Below are 20,323 nucleotides of genomic sequence, written 5' to 3' on the forward strand. Positions count from 1 at the left end.
GATCCTGCAGGCACTAATGCCATCCCACTCCCACCAGGAAGGTCCTGTTTCAGAGAGAACAAGCTTAGGCTTTAACCATAAAACTGATAAAAAGCATTTTTTTATTATGTTATTCAAGACAGCCGCCTGGATAGCTTTCCAGATCTCTGTCTCACAGACATGCTTTTATCAGGGAAACAACTAAGAGTACTATCACAACAAGGTTGCACAACTAGTGTAACACCAACTAACAAGAGCACACAAGTCAGAGAAATGCATCAGTTCCCACCTTTCTTTTTCTTTACTACTAATGCATCCCATGGAGCTTAGCTCACCTCTACCCCTTGTATGGGGTAACAGCTTTCCCAGACAGCCCAAGATCTTGAGGGGGTTCCAGCTTGCATGCGTTTCATAGTCTACAGGTGCAGACTTCCACCTGGTTATTGCATACGGCAGTAATTCCAGAGCCAGGAGCCTTCCCACACTCGGGCACAGCACCAGGCTGCTCTGAAGCCTGAGCTAGTGTCTCCACTGAGCAGTCACTGAGCGATTCAGTGAACACCAGCGCAGCCCCATCAACCTCCCCACACCCCTGCGCAGTGCCACAGCGCAGGGAAGGACAGACAGCATTCTCCCAGCGAGCTGGCATGGCACGCAGAATGGAGGATAGGGTCAAAGTGTATGCAATGTTTTATTGAAAAAATACCAATGTTCTGTACATAAAGTACAACTTCATGGGCTTAATAAACTCTCTGGAGACTTATTAGTTAATACAGGTCTTCTTTTCTTCTTTTTCCTCTAAGGGCATAAAGCAAACAATGAAGCTGCAGGTCCCCTGTGCTCGTGCAAGTGCAATCCCACCGCTGTGCGTGCAGCAAAGCGCCCTGCTCTACACGTGGGACTCCAGCATGCTCAATGTACTTTGATGGATGGTCTGCAAGAAATTTAAAGCATGGAAGAACTGTACAGGACTGGTCCTTCAATCCACTGCCAATTTAAAATTTATTGAGAGATCTCTGCTATCCTAAACAGTCTGTATCTGCTTATCTGATATTTCTGACAAATAAATACAAAAATAAATAGGGATCTGGCCTCACAGAACCTCAAGTCTCAGAAGCAACAGTTTGTAGCAAGCTACATACATAATTGCAGCTATATCAACATAATTTATTTAAATCTCTATCAATAAATGTAATAAAAGTATAAATTCTTATCCAATACTGAGAGTTTAGTTCTGGAAATAAACCCAGAAAAACAAAGCTTTTTCAGTCCCCTCTCACAATTTACTGTGCTCTTAGAAAATGCTTTACAGCTGGACTTCAGCAGAATCTAGCTGCTATGTAATGTAATTCTAGCCCCCAAACCTAATATAAAAAGCTTTTAAAATCTTTTTACAGTAACTGGCTTTCATGTCCTAACTTTACATACAGTTACTAAAAATACTGCACATAGCAGTGCTGATTAAAAATAAAAATAGGTTTAGTGTTAAAACTACATGCACGAATGCTGGAGTACCAAAGCAGAAACTTAATAATGTGGCAGCTTCACAATTAACTTAGGTTGCTAATTGGATGGTATAACAACAAGACTGCAATCCCAAAAGATATGTATGTTGCAAATGCAAAGACAATGGACAGGACTGGATGAGGAGAAACTTCGGCAAAAAGACCTTTTTTTTCTTCTCCATTTTAAACTGGAATGTCCATTATCACCAAGAAGGTAAATGTAGACCAATGTTAGAAGCTTGTACTAAATCAGGAATAGATTGTGATGACTTCTCGGCCGCCGCCTCTCACAAGTAGTACTCTCTCCAGACCCTCTGTCAAGACTTCCAGGAACTCCATGTCTGTTTCAGGGAAGTCAAGGACAACAGGAATATCAAACCCAAAATACAGGGTGGTTAGCCTGTGTTGGGTTTCTGTGGGAAGATCTTGGCAGCGGGGAGGCTGCAGGGGCATCCTCTGGGAGACCAGACCAGGGGCTGCCCCATGTTGCACAGAGCCAGTTTCAAATGGCTCCAAAACAAACCTGCCACTGCCCGAAGCTGCACTCAGAAGTAATGCTGGTGCACCAGGTTACACAGCCACACTCCCTCCCAGCCACGCTCTGTGAACATGTAGTGTTCTTCAGTCACAGTGGCTCAGCCTCCCCAGGGAATTGTGAAGTATTAAGCATCATCGCCCATAACCTCAAGTTTAAAATCTCTCCTGAGCTGCAGCAGCTGCAGTTAAACCTCACTTATGCTAAGAGGAATGCTTCTACCCTTACTTTAGCTGGCACGCGTTGTGAAACAGCATTACTACTACTATCTAGGTTTAGGAGAAACCAATCACTTAGTCTGTGATTTGTGACACATATTTTTGGCACAGGCCAGTGAAAGGCTTGCTCATTTAACAGTGCAAACCAAGGCTGAAGAACAGCTGTGGACAGAGAACTGCAATGCCAGCCAGCTCACAAATCCTCAGCTCCCACCTTTCTCCAAGGCACAGTGCAAATATCCCTCTATGTTCTGAAACACTCTGGATTTGAATCTTAACCTTACCAGAGCATTGCACTTGGAGCTAAGCTCCCAAATTCTCATGCATGAGCTACACCTGCAATGCGCCCTCTCCTTCAGGACTTCTGTTCATTTGGATCCAGATGTCACTCTGCCCAGAGTGCCGGCTGCTGTGAATGCACCTTAGATGTCTGCTACTTCCACTATTAAACATATTTAATAAATAAATCAAGTAAGAGTTTAGACAACAATGAATGCAAACCTATAAGGGTTCTGTGGCAACTTTTACTTTAGGAATTACTACCTAACAGCCACAAGAAGCCCGTACCCTCCGCTCCATGGACACTTTGTCACACATTACAGTTTGACAGTATTTGTGGCAAACTGAATTCAAAGAAAGATCCTCTCTGTGGCCCAGGCCTTGCCTGAAAGGATACAGTTTTCATCACCATCAGTATTCTTTGGAGGACCAGGCATGTTGAGAAGAACAAGTCTGGCATCGTGGGATCTATTTACAATAACTTCATTCAGCTTCACTGCTGTGTGCATTCTTCGGACATTAGACTGGTTCCTGTAGAAGAAGCACATTCAGACTTACTGTTAGAAACATGTCTCTGAAAAACTAAAGAGGCCCCTAAAAGCATACCTGCAGTCTCCTAAATACCCCGTTACATGTTGACACACATTAAATATTTTCAGACTTAATGATGAAGGTACAGAAGAGATTTTACAGCATTCTTCAGGTACAGCTAGTCCACAGATTTTAAGATCCCTGGATCAAGTCTCTGGGTTATGAAGTTATATCGCTCTTCAAGAAGCGTGACTTACAAAGGTGATGTAAGTCTTGTGTAAGAAGCTAAAACACATCTCCACAAGGGTACATGCTCTTTGACCACAGACAATTGTGATTCCGGAGTCTTCCGTTCAGGCATCCCTCTGCTCCCCCGGCAGCACAGACCATGCACCTCTCTGGACTTGGTACCAAAAAAACTCAGAGATCCATTGGAACCAAGCGGGAGGCCAGCACCACTGTGCTCAGCCCACACTTCCCACGTGTGCACTCAGCTTTTTGTGTTGAACAGCAGTTGACAACTCCAAAGAAAGCTTGATTTCCTGTAGATCCATAGACTGAAACACAGCCCACAAACAGCTGGGTGTATGACTGCTGGCAGGGCCCTCCTGGTTTCTGGTAATGGTTTTAACCTTTCCTCCAGCTGGACACTAATGGACCTTTCTGCCTGGCTATTTACAACAAACACTGATGACCTGAGTAGCTTTAAAATCTCAATCATGCTTTCAAATTTGAGTAGCCACTTGGTTCAAAAGTTATGGGAGAGAAAGGAATAGGTGAAGAATGATCTCAAAAGCCTCTACTCCTTAAGAATCCAGGCTAGGAAAGGCAACAGGATTAATTATTTTGAAGATATTATCACAACACCCATTCATGCAGGAATGGAAGTGGAAAGCATCTTTCAAGGATTTTGAGCCCGTGAATGTTCCCTTCCTCCAGAAAATCAACTATTATTTTGGTAATGTAAAACAATACAGAAAGGGAGAACTTGTTTGGGGTTTTTTTTCTTCATTTTAACATATTAAAAATAAGTATTAGTTGAAACTAATCTAATATAAATCTATAGTTTTGTTAACTCAGCTTTATGAAAGTTTTTAGTAACCTTACTGCTCTTCTGAACATTTAGGTTTGCAAAAAAAATATTTATACAGACAGAAAATGGAAGATGTTATGATAAGAATAATGTTTATTACACTAACAGCACAATTTACCCACTGTGAATTGCCTCTCCATTATTGCATGTTCTTATTTAATTTAGATCAAGGACATCCTCTGTCTTCACATCAGCTTCAGAAAGTCAGGGATAACATAGAAGCCAGGTTATGTTTGCAGGAAGTGAGGAAGAAACCAGCACCAGAAGCAACGCATCATCATTAACTGCACATAGTTTTGGAAAAGGAATTGTCAACTAAAGGTTTGGTATTCCCAAAGTGACATTTATAATTGGCATCTCCCACACATACCACAGGGATTTGAAAGTATAGGCTATAAGAAAGGGGTTTTTTAGTGCCCAGAAAGTGACAGAAATAACATCATAGCAATATTGTGGAACGAGAGCTTCTCTAGATCAGTAATGCTTCCCATGTCATACTCTGCTTAAGAAAACAGGTTCAGACCTGTAATTGTTTTCTATCCTGACTTAGTTCCTGTCAGGACAGCTTTTGTAGTCTGTCACGTGCTACTTATGATACTTGGCTTAAGTGGGTAATCCTGCTCCCTTTAAAAACACTGCTAAGACTGCTCAGCTAACTCCTTTTCTTTCCTTCCATAATTACATATAGTTTTCCTACTTTCAGTTGAGAAAATGAAGCCTTGCCTCTCAACCATCTTAATGTACTTCTGAGTTAAATAACAAACTTACAAGTTTTCCCACTCTCTGAAAGCATGGAAGAGGAAAAAGTACAGGTAGTTAACACCAAATTCAGCAGAATTTCTACAGTATGATTCAGCCTAAAACAGATTTGAACTCTCACTGATTTATTAGGAAGAAAAATCTAGAACTTTGCTGAGATTGCAAAACTGTGTGAACTCTTCAAGTAAGATATGGTACATCAAAGATTCACACATTTTTATGCAAAGCCAAAGGAGACCTTTACTTCCAGTTCTTCATAGGACACACACAGCTACAGCTGTTCTTACATGTCAGTACTCCTTCAACAGCAAGTCTGTCTTGGAGGGCTGCGTCACACACATACTCTGTTCATAGTCATTCATCACCATCTCCACATCTGCTTCCCTGCTCCGTTGAACACCCGCAACTATGCATTAGATACTGAAATTATCAGTCTTATTTTTTAATTCTGATTAGATCAGTGAAATCAGCAATCTGGTTTTAGAATGTGTGTTTTGCTGAGGTATTTGGGAGACCGGAGGAAAGTTATGATAGAATTTGACTATACCAAGCAAAATACTGAGGGATGTGTGCCACATTTAATTGGTGAGAGACTTCCCAGGAGGCTAACTGCTGTCTTTTCAGTAGTTGGGTCTCAATGTTTATTGTGCAAGTCTAAACCAAGGATTGAGAGACAAAGATAGTAAAAGCATAGCACATCTGGAGTTTCAGGAGGTGCAAGCTGTTGACTTAGACAAGACTCACGGCTTAATGCTGATGAGATCTCTAAAGCTTCCCACAGCACTGCCTCGGTTCCGCTTCTCAGCGTCACATTTCTCTTTCGTCCAGGTCATCTGGATGTTCTCAGGAACTGGTTCTGTCTCATCTTCTTCATCTGAGTAGAGGCTTTCTAGACGTGCCACTGAATGCCTGTCCTTTACCAGCTGAGCCTAGGGGTCACATGAATGACAAGGAGAGACGTTATTTTACATTCCCTGGTTCTATTTAAGCAATAAAAAACTTCTTATTCCATTGTATCCTTTATTCTGTACAGTCAATTTAGCCATTAGAACAGCTCTCAAACAAGGCATCTGCCCTAGCTGGTGATCTTACACAACAAACTAACTTTGAGCAGTTTTGACGCATATAAACCATGCAGTATTGGGATTAACAGAGGCCTGTAGTTATACAAGAGAGACTGTCTAGCTCACATCATGGCATGGTCTGAAACAATGGAAAAGTCTGACTCAAAACCTACAACAAAAAAGTTGAACAAACACATGCAGAAATATCAGATCACCTGCACCTGTCATCGCTACGTGTCCTGACAGTCCAAACTGGAATGAAATCTTCCGTAGGAAAACAGGATATGCTATAAATTGAGACAAACCCCAGACATCCCATATAAAGCAACAGGATCAAGAAGATGTTGAGACATCAAGTCATCAAGTGTCATTTACATCACAAAGGGGAACACACAAATCCTTTCTACAGTGTATACACTGCCATTGTTTTGCCCCTAAACAAATAATTTCTAGCACAGTTTTAGAAGGACAGCCAAGCTATCCAACGACTACAAGCAATTCTGGGAAACATAAAAGCTACACTAAAAGTATTTCCTTACATCTTTAGAACATAGGAGTTAAAATTAAGCAGCAGCTATGTAAAACACTACCAGGAAGGTACTTCATGTCATCCACCTCAGCAGCCCATAGCGATCAATCAAGAATGACATACCTCCCTTTCCCTCTCTGTTTTTGTCAGCCTCATTTGCCGCAGCATCTGAGATCTCTGTTCCATCATAAGAGTTCTCTCATACGTATATGCTGAAATATCACTATTGTGCTGCAGAAATAAGAAAAAAATACTATGCTTGTAATCAAGTCAGAACCAAATACCACCATTTGCATCATAAAGTGAAAACCAGGCTCAAATTCCTTACCATTTCTACCACCTCTACCTCTGCTTCTATTCGGAGTTGATAGAGGAAAGTAGCCAAGTCCTTCTTCATCTGGATGCTGTTATCATCCATCTGAGCTACAGTAAAAATCCTCATTTTGCATTTTCTCCAAACCTGGGGAGGGAACACAAACGCTTTCGTATCTGAACTAAGGGACAGGAACTTATGAATATATCCACTCTCATTTATCAATACAGGCTCTACCACTGGAACTTGTTTCTTTAACTCTTGGAGAAATAGTTGGGTGACATTCTTTAGTTAGCTACTTACTTTGTGCTGTTTGAGAAGAAAAGGAAGCAACATCAACATGCCTCCATCATGCACAATCCACCACACATCAATGTTGCCTTCATTGTAACGCTCGTGGTTGCTGGGGTAGAAAGACACATTTTTGGGAACCAGCAGAGCCAGATGGGCTGCAGTCGTGCAGCGAACAGTACCTGCCCAACAGAGGAAGGATAGACAGTTACTTCCAATTCTGCAACAGTGATCTATGGTCCTAAACAAATAAACCAGTTATTAAAGTAAATGTCAGCAAAGCTTAAAAGTCATCAGTTACATAAAGTACGTACAGCAAGGCTTGCAGAGACAGGTCAGACCAAAGGACAAAGCCCAGATAAAGCAGATGTACAGGAACCAAGCCCTATTTCATTTTTGAAAGAAAAGGAGCAATCTCCAAAGCTAGGAATGAGGAGAAAGCATCTCCTCTGTTCTAATCTGACTGTGTTAAGGAACTGGACCATAGGGGAAGGAGAAGGGTACAGGCAAGGAAGGCATTGGCTACAGTAATGAAGAGAGAAGGACAGGTCGGGACCAGTGAAAAGACAGATTATTGAGGAAACATATGACAGTTTGCCATTAAAACAGCATCTCTTAAGTCTGTAACTTTTTAACCATTCATTACACAGGTGAATTTTAGCTGCTAAATCAATCTTTGAGGATCTCTCATAGGCCTTTTACATACAAGAAATGATATTCCAAACATAGAACAGTTTTGTGAGAAATTATCTACTTCACAATCAATACTGAAAAAAAGACAAAAAGACTAAAACCAAAACCAGTTTTACAAGGATTCTGTTCAAACCCCCTCTGTGTGCCAGGTGTGTAATAAACATCTCTCTTCACAGTATTTGATCACACACAACCTATTAAGCTCACCTATAAACGTCTTCCACGACCTTGGATCTTCACTTTGTCTCCAGCCATACGGCCATCCCAAAACCACAGTGTTATGCTTCATGCCACCTAGTCCACAGGACTGGATCAAGTGGGCAATTCCTTCCCGAACTTTATTTGCTACGACTACTTGACAAAATCCTTTCACCTTCTCAATATCCATCATATTCTTAATAGTCTGCAAGACAGACAAGGAAAAACCTCACAACCGAAAGGAACTCTGTGTTTCTCTATCATGTGATTACAGTTTAAATTCCTGGTTCACACATCCACAGGTAAAACACATTTCAAAGCAAAGTTCTGCTCATCTGCTTTCCTTAATAAAACAGAAGAGAAAATATCCACTTACTGTGTATAATACTTGCTTAAAACACACACAGTTCCTTTCCAAGCATCATTATTTCTAACAGATTAGCATAAGAGTTTCTTGGTTCTCTTACTCATAGCAGTAGTTAGTGATACCTGTGTTACTATCTCACTTTCCATCTTCTAATCCTAAAACACTTGCCTTTTAAACCCAAGGTTAACTAACTTCATTTGGATTTCCAGTTCCCGATTCCTATGTCGCATACGGTGTTGTTATATTCAATTTACAAATATAACCACCAAACCTATCAGGAATAACATAACCTTTATTTAAAAACTAATCAAATTTGGTCAACACATAGGCTTGTGAATTAGTTTTTCCCTTGTAACAGTTTTCCTGTATAAAAAGCCGCTGGGGAAGAAAACAGTGATGTCCTGATACTATGTAAACAGGGCTATGATGTCACATTTGCACAGCAAGGAATATGAACGGATTTATTAATATATTTTCAGGACCATCCTCTGATGCTTTCTTTAAGAAATTTATTACCATGCTGGAAGAGACACAGCACATTTGCTAAGTGTGTAATAACTGACAATTACTGAAATGTTTCTTGGTATGTTCAGAAACCTAACCAGTACTCCTCCCTCCACTGATCAGCATACCTAAACTTTCACGCTTAGTATTTCTTATAAATGAAGACAGTTTTATGCAGTAAGGCTCTTTACAAAAGTTGCAAGCATTGATAATTTATACTCCCAAAGTCAGAATCAGCAGTCAAAGCATGTTTGCAAGCCCATTCCTGAACTGCTGTAGCACTCCTCCTCTAGTCTTGTATCTCCTGGAATATACTTTTTTCCATGTATGACTACAAAACCTTTAAGTTGTCTGCCCACTCATCCCTTTTGACTTTAAGAATTTAAGACACTGACCTGTTCAGCAGCCTGAGCTTCTCCGTAAGTTTCCAAGAAATTCCCTTGGATCACTGACCCTATGATAGTCAAACCTTTACCAGCTTTCAGCTGGGATGCAAATGTTAACAATCTAGGGTATTTTACATGCAGATCTTCATCAAGTTTCAAAAGCACCAGCAACTGAGGCCTGCACAAAATAAAAAAGGGCATTTATTTTTTACTAAGGCTTTAACAAAAACACTTTTAAAACAACTGCCTCTCTATCCCTTTAACTGTGCTTAAATGCTAACTCTGAAACAGCACATTCTTCCTGTATCTCACACACTAAAGGGGTTTTAATTAATATTTTAATATTAATTTTAATATTTTAATATTTTATTTCTGACGATTCAAAGCAGACCTGAGCATTGAGGGAATTATTTTGCTGTATTGTTTTGACAGTCTCAAAACTCATTCATGTACATAAGAGGCTTGCATTAGTGTTTTATTTATGTGGCTCATTTTCAAGGCTCTTTTAAGTACAACTGAAGCATACATTGCAGGGCTGCCCTTCCAGAGCTACCTGGATCCTTGTACCAAACAACTGGGAAACATGAGTATTTTCATCTAAATACAGGTCCCACTTGCCTTCTGTCTGTTAAGGTGTTGCCACACATCAATTAAGGTATTGTCTGTCTTAAGCTAAGGTTGAGGAAGCATAAAAAGATTTATAAAACTCTCTTTGGTAGATTCCTAGTCCTCTTGCTCAGAGCCTAAGAGCTGTGTGATGCATAACCAAGACGAAGCTGTTTGCCCATCTGATCTACACACAAATCCAGAAGGAAAAATGCTGACCTTTGTTCTGGTTTTTAATCCTAGATTTATAGCAGTGACTTCTCTGTGTCCCCAGTGCAAATTACCATGGGCATCTGAACCTCTGTACTCAGAGACCTCCACAGTTTCCCCAAGTTCCACTTCTGATCTCACCAGTTCAGAATTCAATTAAAGATCCAAAGGACATGAAAGATCTGCCCAGACAGGAGCTGCATGGTTGAGCCTGGGCAGTGACCACAGACTCAACTTTTTGTTTTTAAGTATTCTGAGCATTTCAATTCATTCACACAGAACAAAAGCATCTTGGTTGGAGTCCAGTTTAATTCCTAAAATGTAAGTAGATAATCATGACAGTGGATGTTATCAATCCAAAATGAGTACCTCCAGTTCTTTGTGTGTGGAGGGCCCTCCTCTAGTCTGAGTAAGGCATATCTTGCTGCGCTGAGTGAAAGACCCCGGATCCCATCACCCCATTCCTTCTCCGCCCTGGGAAGAACACACAATTTAGCCAACATACGGTTTCGTGAGTGGTTAATCGCACAACTACAGTCATACTATAGAGTAAACATTACCTTATAATAAGATTAGTAGCATGCATCGCACATACAGTTATCATTTGTACATGTATGTCTGTGATACAATAGATACAATATATCACATGAGAAAATGCAAATGTTAAAGTCAAATGTGTATGACACCACCACCTTTCTGTGCTTCATGTGTAAGCAACACACCACTACAGAAGCATCCCAAGCCTATATGAATATCAGGCATGTCAATACCTGATTGTTAAAGTTACATTACACAGCCACAAACTAGAGCCTGAGTCCATCAGATATTAACTATCTCAGGCAACCTAATTGCAGATTCAGCTTTCTAGGACTGTTGTAGACAGATCTTTGCATCAGATCAAATGGAGTAAGATGGCTGCCTTCAGCCTGATTTACATGTGACAGACAGCAGAAGGATAGATCCCAACCAAGCTTGCTTCTGCTTCCTGTGACTCTCAAGTGTCACCAAACACCTTTAGGGGCTTTTGTTTAGCTGACACAGTAAAATAATAAAAAAAAAATTAGAAAAATAATAAGGGAAGCCCTGAAAGTTGTATCTCTGGACAAATCCTTCTCCAAATGTGAAAGCCAGAGAAAATTTGTAAAAAAATAGACCCAGTCACCTTCCTGCCCTTTTCTATCCAGTCAATACTTACCCTTGGTATTCAATGTACTTGTAAATCATGCCTGCAATAAGCATAGCTACCAAAGCGTAATACCAAGATGAAATGAACATCAGTGCTAGGCAAATACTCATGCCTAAAAATGAGAGTGCCCTAAAACAAAAGACAAAGATACCAGTAAGAAGCAGTGTAGAAAAGCTTAAAAACAAGCCAATTATTCCCTTGCTTTTTTATTTTAAATTGTCTGTTCTGAACTGGCAACAGAAGTGAAGCTTCCAGTGAATCTCCCCAGTCACCAATACTTTTAGTGTCTTCTTGTTGAAATGAAACTGTCATGCCATTAAATACCTTGGTCTGGTTTACTACAAATGAATCTAGAAGACATCTACTCTTGTCTAGAGCTGATACCTAGAGCAATAAAAGATGTCCACAACCCTCATGGAGACGGTTCTTCTGAAACCCTCACTGCAGCTTACAGACTAGGCGTTGAGCACGCTGTTTACCAGTGGTAAAACACTGGCGTTTACTTACCAGTGGTAGTATTTAAATCGAGGCCGCCAGTTTGGAGTTCGAAGGAGTGTTTGTACTGCACATGCTAGATTAACAAAGAGGTAACACATCAAGAAAAACCTGCAGCAGCAAAAAAGGGCAAAAGCTTTTAGCACACACATTTATAGATTCTGCCACATATTATAATCATATGAATGACTGACAGTCAAAATACACCTGCCCTGTTACGTGTGCTTATCTGATTTTTACTAGCCTGAACTATCAGTATACAGTAGTTAGAATAAGTTAGATCTATACGCAACATCAATGCTTTCTTTGTTCTGTAATAAAAATAACATTTTCCCAAACAAAATAAAAATATACTAAAACATGTTTATTCATATAATACACCAGAGCAGAAACAAGTAGATTTATATGTAGAGCCTGAAGTCAGAGAATTCACAGAAATAATAAAAGTGGAACTCATGTTCCAGAATATGGTTCTGAAGGACAATCAAATTAGTAAAACTCAAAAGTACCACTCTTCCCCTCTTAAGTAGCAACCTGCCTGTTTCTTACATTGAGAGAATTGGAGCCACCATGTCAAGTGAAGCAATAAGGATTCCTAGCTCTGCAATCAGTGCTGTTAACAAAAGAGCCCATGTCGGTTCACCATTTGCTTTTCCATGACCAAAAACCTGAAGGAACAGAAACATTAAACATATCTTCCAAGTACTGCATATCGTTATAATAAAAAAAAAAAAAATTACATAAAAAAAAAAATAGTAATTTTCCCACATCCTTCTTTCTCTAGAGCAACGAGTCAAATTATTCTAAAGACTTTCTGTGCGTCACCAAATTGGATGCTAATTTTATTCATAAAATTACTATATATGTCTATTCAAACGCCTTCAAAAATATTCCTAGTTTTTAACAAAAGAAAACAAAGTATTAAAGTAAAAAATATTGACCTTCACTTCAATGCTGGGCAAACTAGGGAAAATAAATCTGATTTCCAAGAGCATGAAGTCAAACAGCTGGTTAGTTACTATGTACAGAATGGCTCTGGTGGTGGCAGTGGTGGGTTTTTAAGCTGTACGAACCCAGAGGAAAGGTATAATGTTGTCCTTCGCTATGGCTTGCAACAGCCGAGGAGCTCCAGTGAGGCTCTGCAAACCTGCTCCACAGGTAGAGAAGAAGGATCCTATCACAATGACCCATGGTGAGGGCCATGAAAGCGTGCCCACCACCAGGTTCCTGTTCACCGCATCGCCATACCTGCAGAGAGAAACAGCAAGACATTTTGACACTCACATTAGGTTTTTTGGGTCAGTTTTAAGATGTCATTTAAATATTACATATTTTCTTGAGTAGAAAATATTAAAAGTAGTAAACAGTCTGAGTTACTTTTGATACACAGGTAGGAAGTCTCTGCAGCCTGATTTCAACAATCCAAAAACTTTCTTTTGATTATGTATCATAAAACTCTTATGTTATCCCATGGTTTGCCACTTCCATTAAAAAAAATGCAGGAACTGAGACGTAGGATGGAAAATCTGAAGTAGCCATGCTGGAAAATATCAAATCAAATACAAGAAGATTCCCAAAACACTGTTTACAATTTACATACAAATATGGTTTAGAAGGCACCTAGAAGTGGGAGGGGCCTGAAATGGGGAAGAACACACCTTCTCTGGAAAAAAAAAAAAGAGAAAAGGAGAGCAGAAAAGCAGTAAAACTTACTTATCTCTCAGGACTACTCCTTCTATGCAGGCTCCAAACAATAATACACAACTGAAGTCTTGAGTAGAGACTGCGTTAAGGAACTGGGATTTATTTAGACATGGCAGATAAAAGCAACCACAGAAAGTATTGTGGAAAGTTCAAAATGTGCCTCTGTTCTACAGCATTTGCACTGCAGCATCTCCTTTAGTAGAAGGTAAAGCCAGTGAGTAAGTTAATGTCTCACTGCTCATATACACCTTCTAATGTTAAAGAGATAAAGTTGTTATTCTAAGTTTAAATTTAAAAAAAAAATACTATTAAATGTTACAATAAAGAAGATAACTCCAGAAGAAATATTTTTATATGTAAACATCAATTTAATCTGCTAGTTTTAAATAGAAATTTATTAAAATCTTTCTTTTCTCCATCCTTCTCCTGTGTTTGAAGATATTTTGGACACACAGAAAAACACTACCTTGCACTTTCTCGTTTTGTGGTCTCTGATAGCATTCACATTACCAATAGTCTCTGAATATCGTGTTTGTTATTAATCTGTACTACTGCTACACTGGGGAGTACGCAATACCTCAGGTTTTGGATCTGGCATCGCAGTAAAGCTTTTCATCTTTCAATTTAAGTTTATATGAATGGTTAAATCCTAAACTCTACCCCTGAAATGCAATTGTAAAATACAAAAGGTAATACAAAGGTTAACACTGATCACGCCTAAAAGTTACCATGTAAGCCTTCCACAGGGTGGCGTATTAACACCTATATATAAAGTTACCAACAAAAAAGTTTTGAACTGCAAGTATTTCAACCCTAGAGCTGGGGGTTATAGCTGTGACCTGTCTTAATACTTATTACATTCATAGAAAATGCAGAATTCCTGGTATAAGGTCAATACACAAAGGAACATCTGGAAAAGGCTGTGCTCCAAAGAAGCTGGCACAAGCAAGCTGGGATCCCAAGTTACAGCTTGGCAAGTTCTTGTGAAAACCAGGTTTGAAACAGCAGAATTTTCAGGAGCCCCCATCTTGGACAGTTGTCCTTTGGGTGGGATTTATTCAGAAAGCTCATACGAAGAAGTTATGAAGTCCTTGCTCATATTACTTGCCTTCTTTGCCCCCCTTTCCCCCTTTTTTTTTTTAATATCCTATGTTAATAAATTGTAGTACAATCTGGTTTACCATGACAGACACCAACAGCTAGATGAAGCTGAAAGACCATGGCTTCATCTCTTCTCTACCAGGAGGGAAGAGATTAAGACAGTCTTTCCTGAGCAAAGCTCCTGCAGTCCTAAACCCTGAACTTCAAGTGGGACGAAAGGCTGTTCCTCTGAACACACACTCAGCACCTAGAAATCTGGTATGAGGAACATCCTCATATTCTGCAGATTAGGTGCTCTAGTCTCAGTAGAAACAGTCAGGAAACAATGAGTCATTCATAGCTTCATGGAGCTCACTACTAAGCAGGGAATTTGTAACACCTCCAGGCATGCCAGCTGGGATGTATCTAAGAATCATGGAATAGCATTAAATCAGATCAATGTGCTAAAAATTGAGGCGGGGAGAGGTAATACAGTCTTATAAACTGATGTAAGATGATGTTGTTTCACCAACTTCAAAATAAATACAGAAATTCATGAACCTTCCTCCTGACCCTCCCCCCAACCCGCTTGGGGAACATCTAGTCTAATCTCTAACTCTAGTTTATCTTACCCTAAAATGTTCAAGAAAGCCTGTACTCCTTAATGTCACTCAAACTGAAAGGCTTTTGTTTGTTTTTTAAAGTACCTGAAATTTATGATGTCTTACATTCCTGATCTTAATGGTCCACTGCATTCTAACAAAATGTATACCTGTATTCCACCAGCCTGGAAAGCCATAGATCACCGCATAGCAAAGTAAAGCAATACAAAGGCAAAAGACCAAAACAATTACCCTAACACAAACTGTGGGAATGGAAAACTGCAGGATAATAAATCTAATGCTTTCAGCTCAAGGACAGTTGTTTTTTACTCCCCAGTGTCCAATCACACTCACACTGATAATTTAGCCACCTGAAGGCAGTTACACAAATGGGATACACACTCATTCACCTGAGTGACTCACAACATGCCAGGACTCTAATTTTAAAAGGATACAGACTAGTGATGTGGTGACAATAGCAAGAATTGTTCCAACGGGAATGGATTTCTGTGCATCTTTGAGGTCCCCTGATCTGTTTGAACCAGCCATGATACCTGAAAATATATTTTGGACATAAGATCATGGGAGAGAAGAAAGCTCAGAGCCCCGTGATGCCCCCTCATCCCAGTATTCTCACCAGTCACCGAAGGGAAGAAGATGCCAACCAGCACCATAAATGAAGTAGCTATGTCTGAAAGCACGTACAGATGGAGGTTGTTCTTCTGGCCTGACACATCCACAGACGGGTGATGTGCTTTCTCCAGTATTTCTCCTTTCTCCAAGTAGTTGCTCCATAAATTGTCTTCAGTGTTATCATCACACCACAGAAAAGAAAAGCATGGTTCAGTTCAAACCTGTTCGCATTATAATGGGTCTACAACTGAGCATTACAAACGCAATTCAGTGATCAACACAAATTAATACATCAAAGAAAATTTATTTTGCATGCTTTCAAGGGAATCTGTAACAAAGCCAATAAATATGTATGAATAGTCTAGAGAAGCCTAAGCACTTTTGTTCTTTAATATTACTAGATGTAACATTCTTTTAGCTTCATACCTATCTTAATCCCAATAGATACTCTGAATATTTTTAATGACCCATACCCACCACAGATCAGAGAATTCAAAGCAATACTGATCAGCTTTCTAGATATAAACAGATGAGCTCTTTAAACAGTGGAAGAATTACAGAATTACATGGTTGTCCTTTGAAAATTCACCAAGTCCACTTTAGACACTAGACTAGTGGTTCCTGTGAAAAGGGGAACCTTAGGCACTACTCAGCATCTGCACAAAGCAACTGTTCTCTGAAGTTCATGTCAAAATGAACACTTTTCAGTGATACTATATTCAGGAGCAGGCAAAGAAGGAATTACACTACTGGTGTGCGAGTACTGTCATCTATCAGGATATAATCTTAATCTGTCTAAAATGGAGAGTCACAGCTACACAGAGTTCTGAAAAACTTTAACAACTAACTTGCATTAGTCTAGCTCATAATCACAACTGACTTTCTGCTGAAATTATGAGATGTAGAAGGCAAATTTAATCAATTTCACAGCAGACAAGTACTGTATCTGGACAAAAGTGTCACGTACTCTTTTTAAAGATAATAAGACTGGTTTTCTTTATAGAAGATAATTTTCTTCACTGTAATTACATTTCTTCAATCTCTCTTTCTTAAACAGCAGGGAACAGAGTTCAACCCATTTCAACTGCTCAGCATGCCTCCTCCTTAAGGGGGGAAAGAAACACTATCATACCTTTCAAAATGCCACTAGCAGCTCCTGGAATTCCTGCTATCTCTGAGACATTGTTCATTAGGAAATACTCATCACAATTCTCAGTGGTTAAGTTTGTGCTATGGCAGAAGAGCTCCCAAAGCTTAGAGGCCACGGTAATGTTATCCTTAACTACAGTTTTGGCACAAACGTCAAACTGATCTCTTGACAATGTCCTGTTGCCCAGCATGCAAATCCTGGAAGGGAAGTATGGAAATCAGTGTTACTACATGTACCAGGAAAATGAAATCCACCCTCCACATAATACTTCTTTCGCACTGTGGAAACCTCAAGTGGCTCTAGTCTGCTAAGTAAAGCGGCTTCAAAAAGATGGTGGTAGCAGGACAAAGACTGGGTAACTGTTTCCTTTAAGGGTCAGAAGTATAAAGCCACTTTCCCAAAAAGCTACATCAGTGTGATTTATTGAATTTGGTAAATTTACTTTAAACAATGAAAGGGAAAGATTAGGTCACTTTCCCTCCCCTCTCTGCCGTCTCCCTCCCCCCAGACCCAGTTAAACAGAACTAATGGAGTGGAAGAGCTCTGAATAGTAGGATTCAAATTCCTAGATATATAGAAAATCTAAAGATATTAGAAATCACATTATCCCAGTTTCTGTAGGGTAGCATTCAAATGGCCTGACATTTTAGCTTCAGACATAGGAACACACATTTCAATCACAATAAGCAAAGGTTCTTCTTGTCAGAAGATACTGTGCATAATTCCTAAAATCATCCAGTGCCTGTTGTGTTTCACCTCCCCACAAACATAATTTGTTCCAGCAGTGAAAAATTTTAATCCACTTCTCCAAAGATGGTTCCACAAGACATAGTGATATAACCTAACAGCTGGCTGCCACTGAAAGCTCATTCAGCTTCTCTTTCCAGTGCCAGAAAACATCCACAGGAAAAAAAAAGTAATGTTTCTTTAATTTTAGTAAGTTTAATTGTTTCACAGATCTTATCAATCACTAAAGCCAGGAAAATGGAAGAGACGGAGCCATTTCTGTAGGGTTTGCAGGCCTGTGAACTGTAACCTCAGAGCTTTCCCCTCCAGAATTAAAAATAGGTACAATGTCTAGTCACTTCAGCAAGTAACTAGATGTTGTACTAGTTTCTCCAGAGAAAGAAATACAGCCCAAAAAAGGAAGATAGGGAGGACATTAAAGAACAATCCAAGAGATAATGAGGGGGAGGTAGAGACATTGTTTTATTTTTACTGCTGTAAACCTGCCGATGTTGTAAAACATTATAATCATTGGGCCCATAATACCTAAAGGGAGCCCTTGAGGGTTGCAAGTGCTTAGTTATGGTCACAACATTTTAAGATGTGAATAATTACACAGACTTGACTCCTCTATTTTCATTCCATTCATCTCTTGTCAGCAGTATCAGGAAATACTGTTTGCATTTCTGGTAAAACACATGTATCCACATTATTGGTCTGAGTTTAAGAAGTCGTGTTACATGTTTAACTGTCAACATGCCAATGAGCATGTGTTGTGTTCACAGCAAGTCTGCTCACACAGCAGACAAATCTGCTTCCAGACCAAGCGGAAGTCTTGCTGGAGCCTCAGCACAGCCCCACCATCACACCTCCCTAAGAGATACCCTATTTCTCAGCAAGCAGCTGCCTCACACCACCATAGTTTCCAGCCACAAAGGCAGCACATCATGTCTGACTGGCCTCAGGAAAACAGACCTGCCTAACTGCTTCCTACTACCTGCCATAAATAACCCAGCAAAATTCTAGCTAAAATGTAACTCAACAGCCGTAGGCTAAGGTACTGGATTGTCTTCACAGAAAGCAGAAAAAAGTCAGCCTCCATCAATCTGAATACTCACCACAAGATTTCATTCTACCAAAACAGTTAAAGAATGTAATCATGCATTCGTTTTAGCCTACAAAACATCTATTCCATGAGCTCCACATGAAGCCGACAACCACTGCCACTATATACAGCTAAAAATAATCAGAAGTAATTCACAAAAAAGGTATGAGGCACAAGTTTTAAGTAACTTCCACTGAACCCCACCTTCCAGACCTGCAGGCAAAGCTATACCTCCATGCAGAAATACTACTCACGGAAATTCAGGCGGATCAAAGATGGACTTGATAGCTCCAGCATAAATGGACAGTATAGATATTACTACACAGGCCAAGAAGAGGGAAGCAAACTTGTTAACGTATTTCACACCCACAAAGACCACCACTGCCATCAGGATGAGGAATACAGTGCCATACACCCTCATGTTGTTCAGCATAGTGCTAGATGCATCATGGGCACCAGATGGATGAAAAATCGCTGCTTGTGGCACAATATATGTCTGAAAGAAGAAGAAAGCAAGCTGAAGGAACATAGGAACAGACCTCTATATTACTGTAGTGATCTTGTACCTATACTGGAAATTTGCAACATGTTCTTCAACAGAAACCTTCAGTTTATAGGAAAAGTCAAGGGATAATGGCTCATTCTATTTCCATCGTACAAATGAGCCAACTTTCCCAGCAATGAACATGTGCCTGATTCATTCATACTTCCATCTATGTTTTCAGAAGAGCTTCCATTCTGGATACCTACAGAACATGCAGCATCGAAAGGGAAGAAATAGCAGTACAGAATTAGACACCAAGAGACCTTCTTGTCTCTACCCATAAATGTGTATACAAACATGGGAAAAGAATACTGGGGCATTTTCTATATGCCATTTGTCTTAAAAGCAGGACTACTCCAGTACTACTCACCAATAAAATCTCAATGGCACCAAGGATATACATGGCTCCTGCAAATGTTGTTCCCAGATAAAAGCACAGCCCTACAGCTCCACCAAACTCTGGGCCTAGTGACCTGGATATCATGAAGTAGGAGCCACCAGCTATGAAACAAGGAAAGTGAGAGTAAAATTATCACTGATTTATTGTTATAAATTGTAAAATATTCACATGAAGACAACAAAAATCATACATTGTGTATCTGCTTGGGGGGGGCAGTTTCAATTCAAATATCTTTCATTAGCACAGGTGTAACCAATGACCAAATAAATCAATCTTTAGCCTTATTGATAAGAAGAAGAAATACTAGAGCTGAATTCAGGCTTTTTATCCCAGCTTAAGTAAATTTTCTGGAATAAAACCATGCTAAGAGCTTACAGGAACGTTTTTTTTTAAACACAAATGAAAGGTTTGCTGACTATACTTACCTGGAACAACACCATTTGTGGCAATAGCACTCATTGATATGGTTGTCAGCATAGTCTGGGGAAAATAAGGGAAAGGAAGTAATTGTGTCAACAACATTTTTAAAAACATAACTGATCTCTTGATAGATTAAAGTTGCCACTGCATATAGAATACAATATTTCTATTTATTCTGCCTTGACAGGTCATTATCTGAAAGAAAACAAGGGCAGCAG

The 20,323-nt window shown here is 39.7% G+C and overlaps 1 protein-coding gene across 1 annotated transcript in view; it reads right to left on the reverse strand.

Annotated features, from left to right (window-relative positions):
• Window positions 1-651: 651 nt before the first annotated feature.
• SLC12A4 (solute carrier family 12 (potassium/chloride transporter), member 4) overlaps window positions 652-20,323 on the reverse strand; it is a 33,414-nt gene continuing 13,742 nt past the window's right edge. Inside the window, exons 5-24 of the mRNA XM_010017173.1 lie at window positions 20,111-20,165; window positions 19,656-19,786; window positions 18,996-19,237; window positions 16,893-17,107; window positions 15,765-15,929; window positions 15,583-15,681; window positions 13,455-13,512; window positions 12,815-12,989; window positions 12,291-12,409; window positions 11,754-11,852; window positions 11,256-11,375; window positions 10,430-10,534; window positions 9,254-9,422; window positions 7,997-8,192; window positions 7,109-7,278; window positions 6,821-6,952; window positions 6,616-6,723; window positions 5,644-5,828; window positions 2,914-3,047; window positions 652-1,825 (exon numbers count right to left, since the gene is read on the reverse strand). Coding sequence (XP_010015475.1) covers window positions 1,734-1,825; window positions 2,914-3,047; window positions 5,644-5,828; window positions 6,616-6,723; window positions 6,821-6,952; window positions 7,109-7,278; window positions 7,997-8,192; window positions 9,254-9,422; window positions 10,430-10,534; window positions 11,256-11,375; window positions 11,754-11,852; window positions 12,291-12,409; window positions 12,815-12,989; window positions 13,455-13,512; window positions 15,583-15,681; window positions 15,765-15,929; window positions 16,893-17,107; window positions 18,996-19,237; window positions 19,656-19,786; window positions 20,111-20,165 — 2,769 coding nt within the window. The 3' untranslated portion in view covers window positions 652-1,733. The remainder of the gene's footprint in view (window positions 1,826-2,913; window positions 3,048-5,643; window positions 5,829-6,615; window positions 6,724-6,820; window positions 6,953-7,108; window positions 7,279-7,996; window positions 8,193-9,253; window positions 9,423-10,429; window positions 10,535-11,255; window positions 11,376-11,753; window positions 11,853-12,290; window positions 12,410-12,814; window positions 12,990-13,454; window positions 13,513-15,582; window positions 15,682-15,764; window positions 15,930-16,892; window positions 17,108-18,995; window positions 19,238-19,655; window positions 19,787-20,110; window positions 20,166-20,323) is intronic.

Source organism: Nestor notabilis, unplaced genomic scaffold, assembly GCF_000696875.1.
Source record: "Nestor notabilis isolate BGI_N333 unplaced genomic scaffold, ASM69687v1 scaffold5766, whole genome shotgun sequence".
NCBI lineage: Eukaryota > Metazoa > Chordata > Aves > Psittaciformes > Psittacidae > Nestor > Nestor notabilis.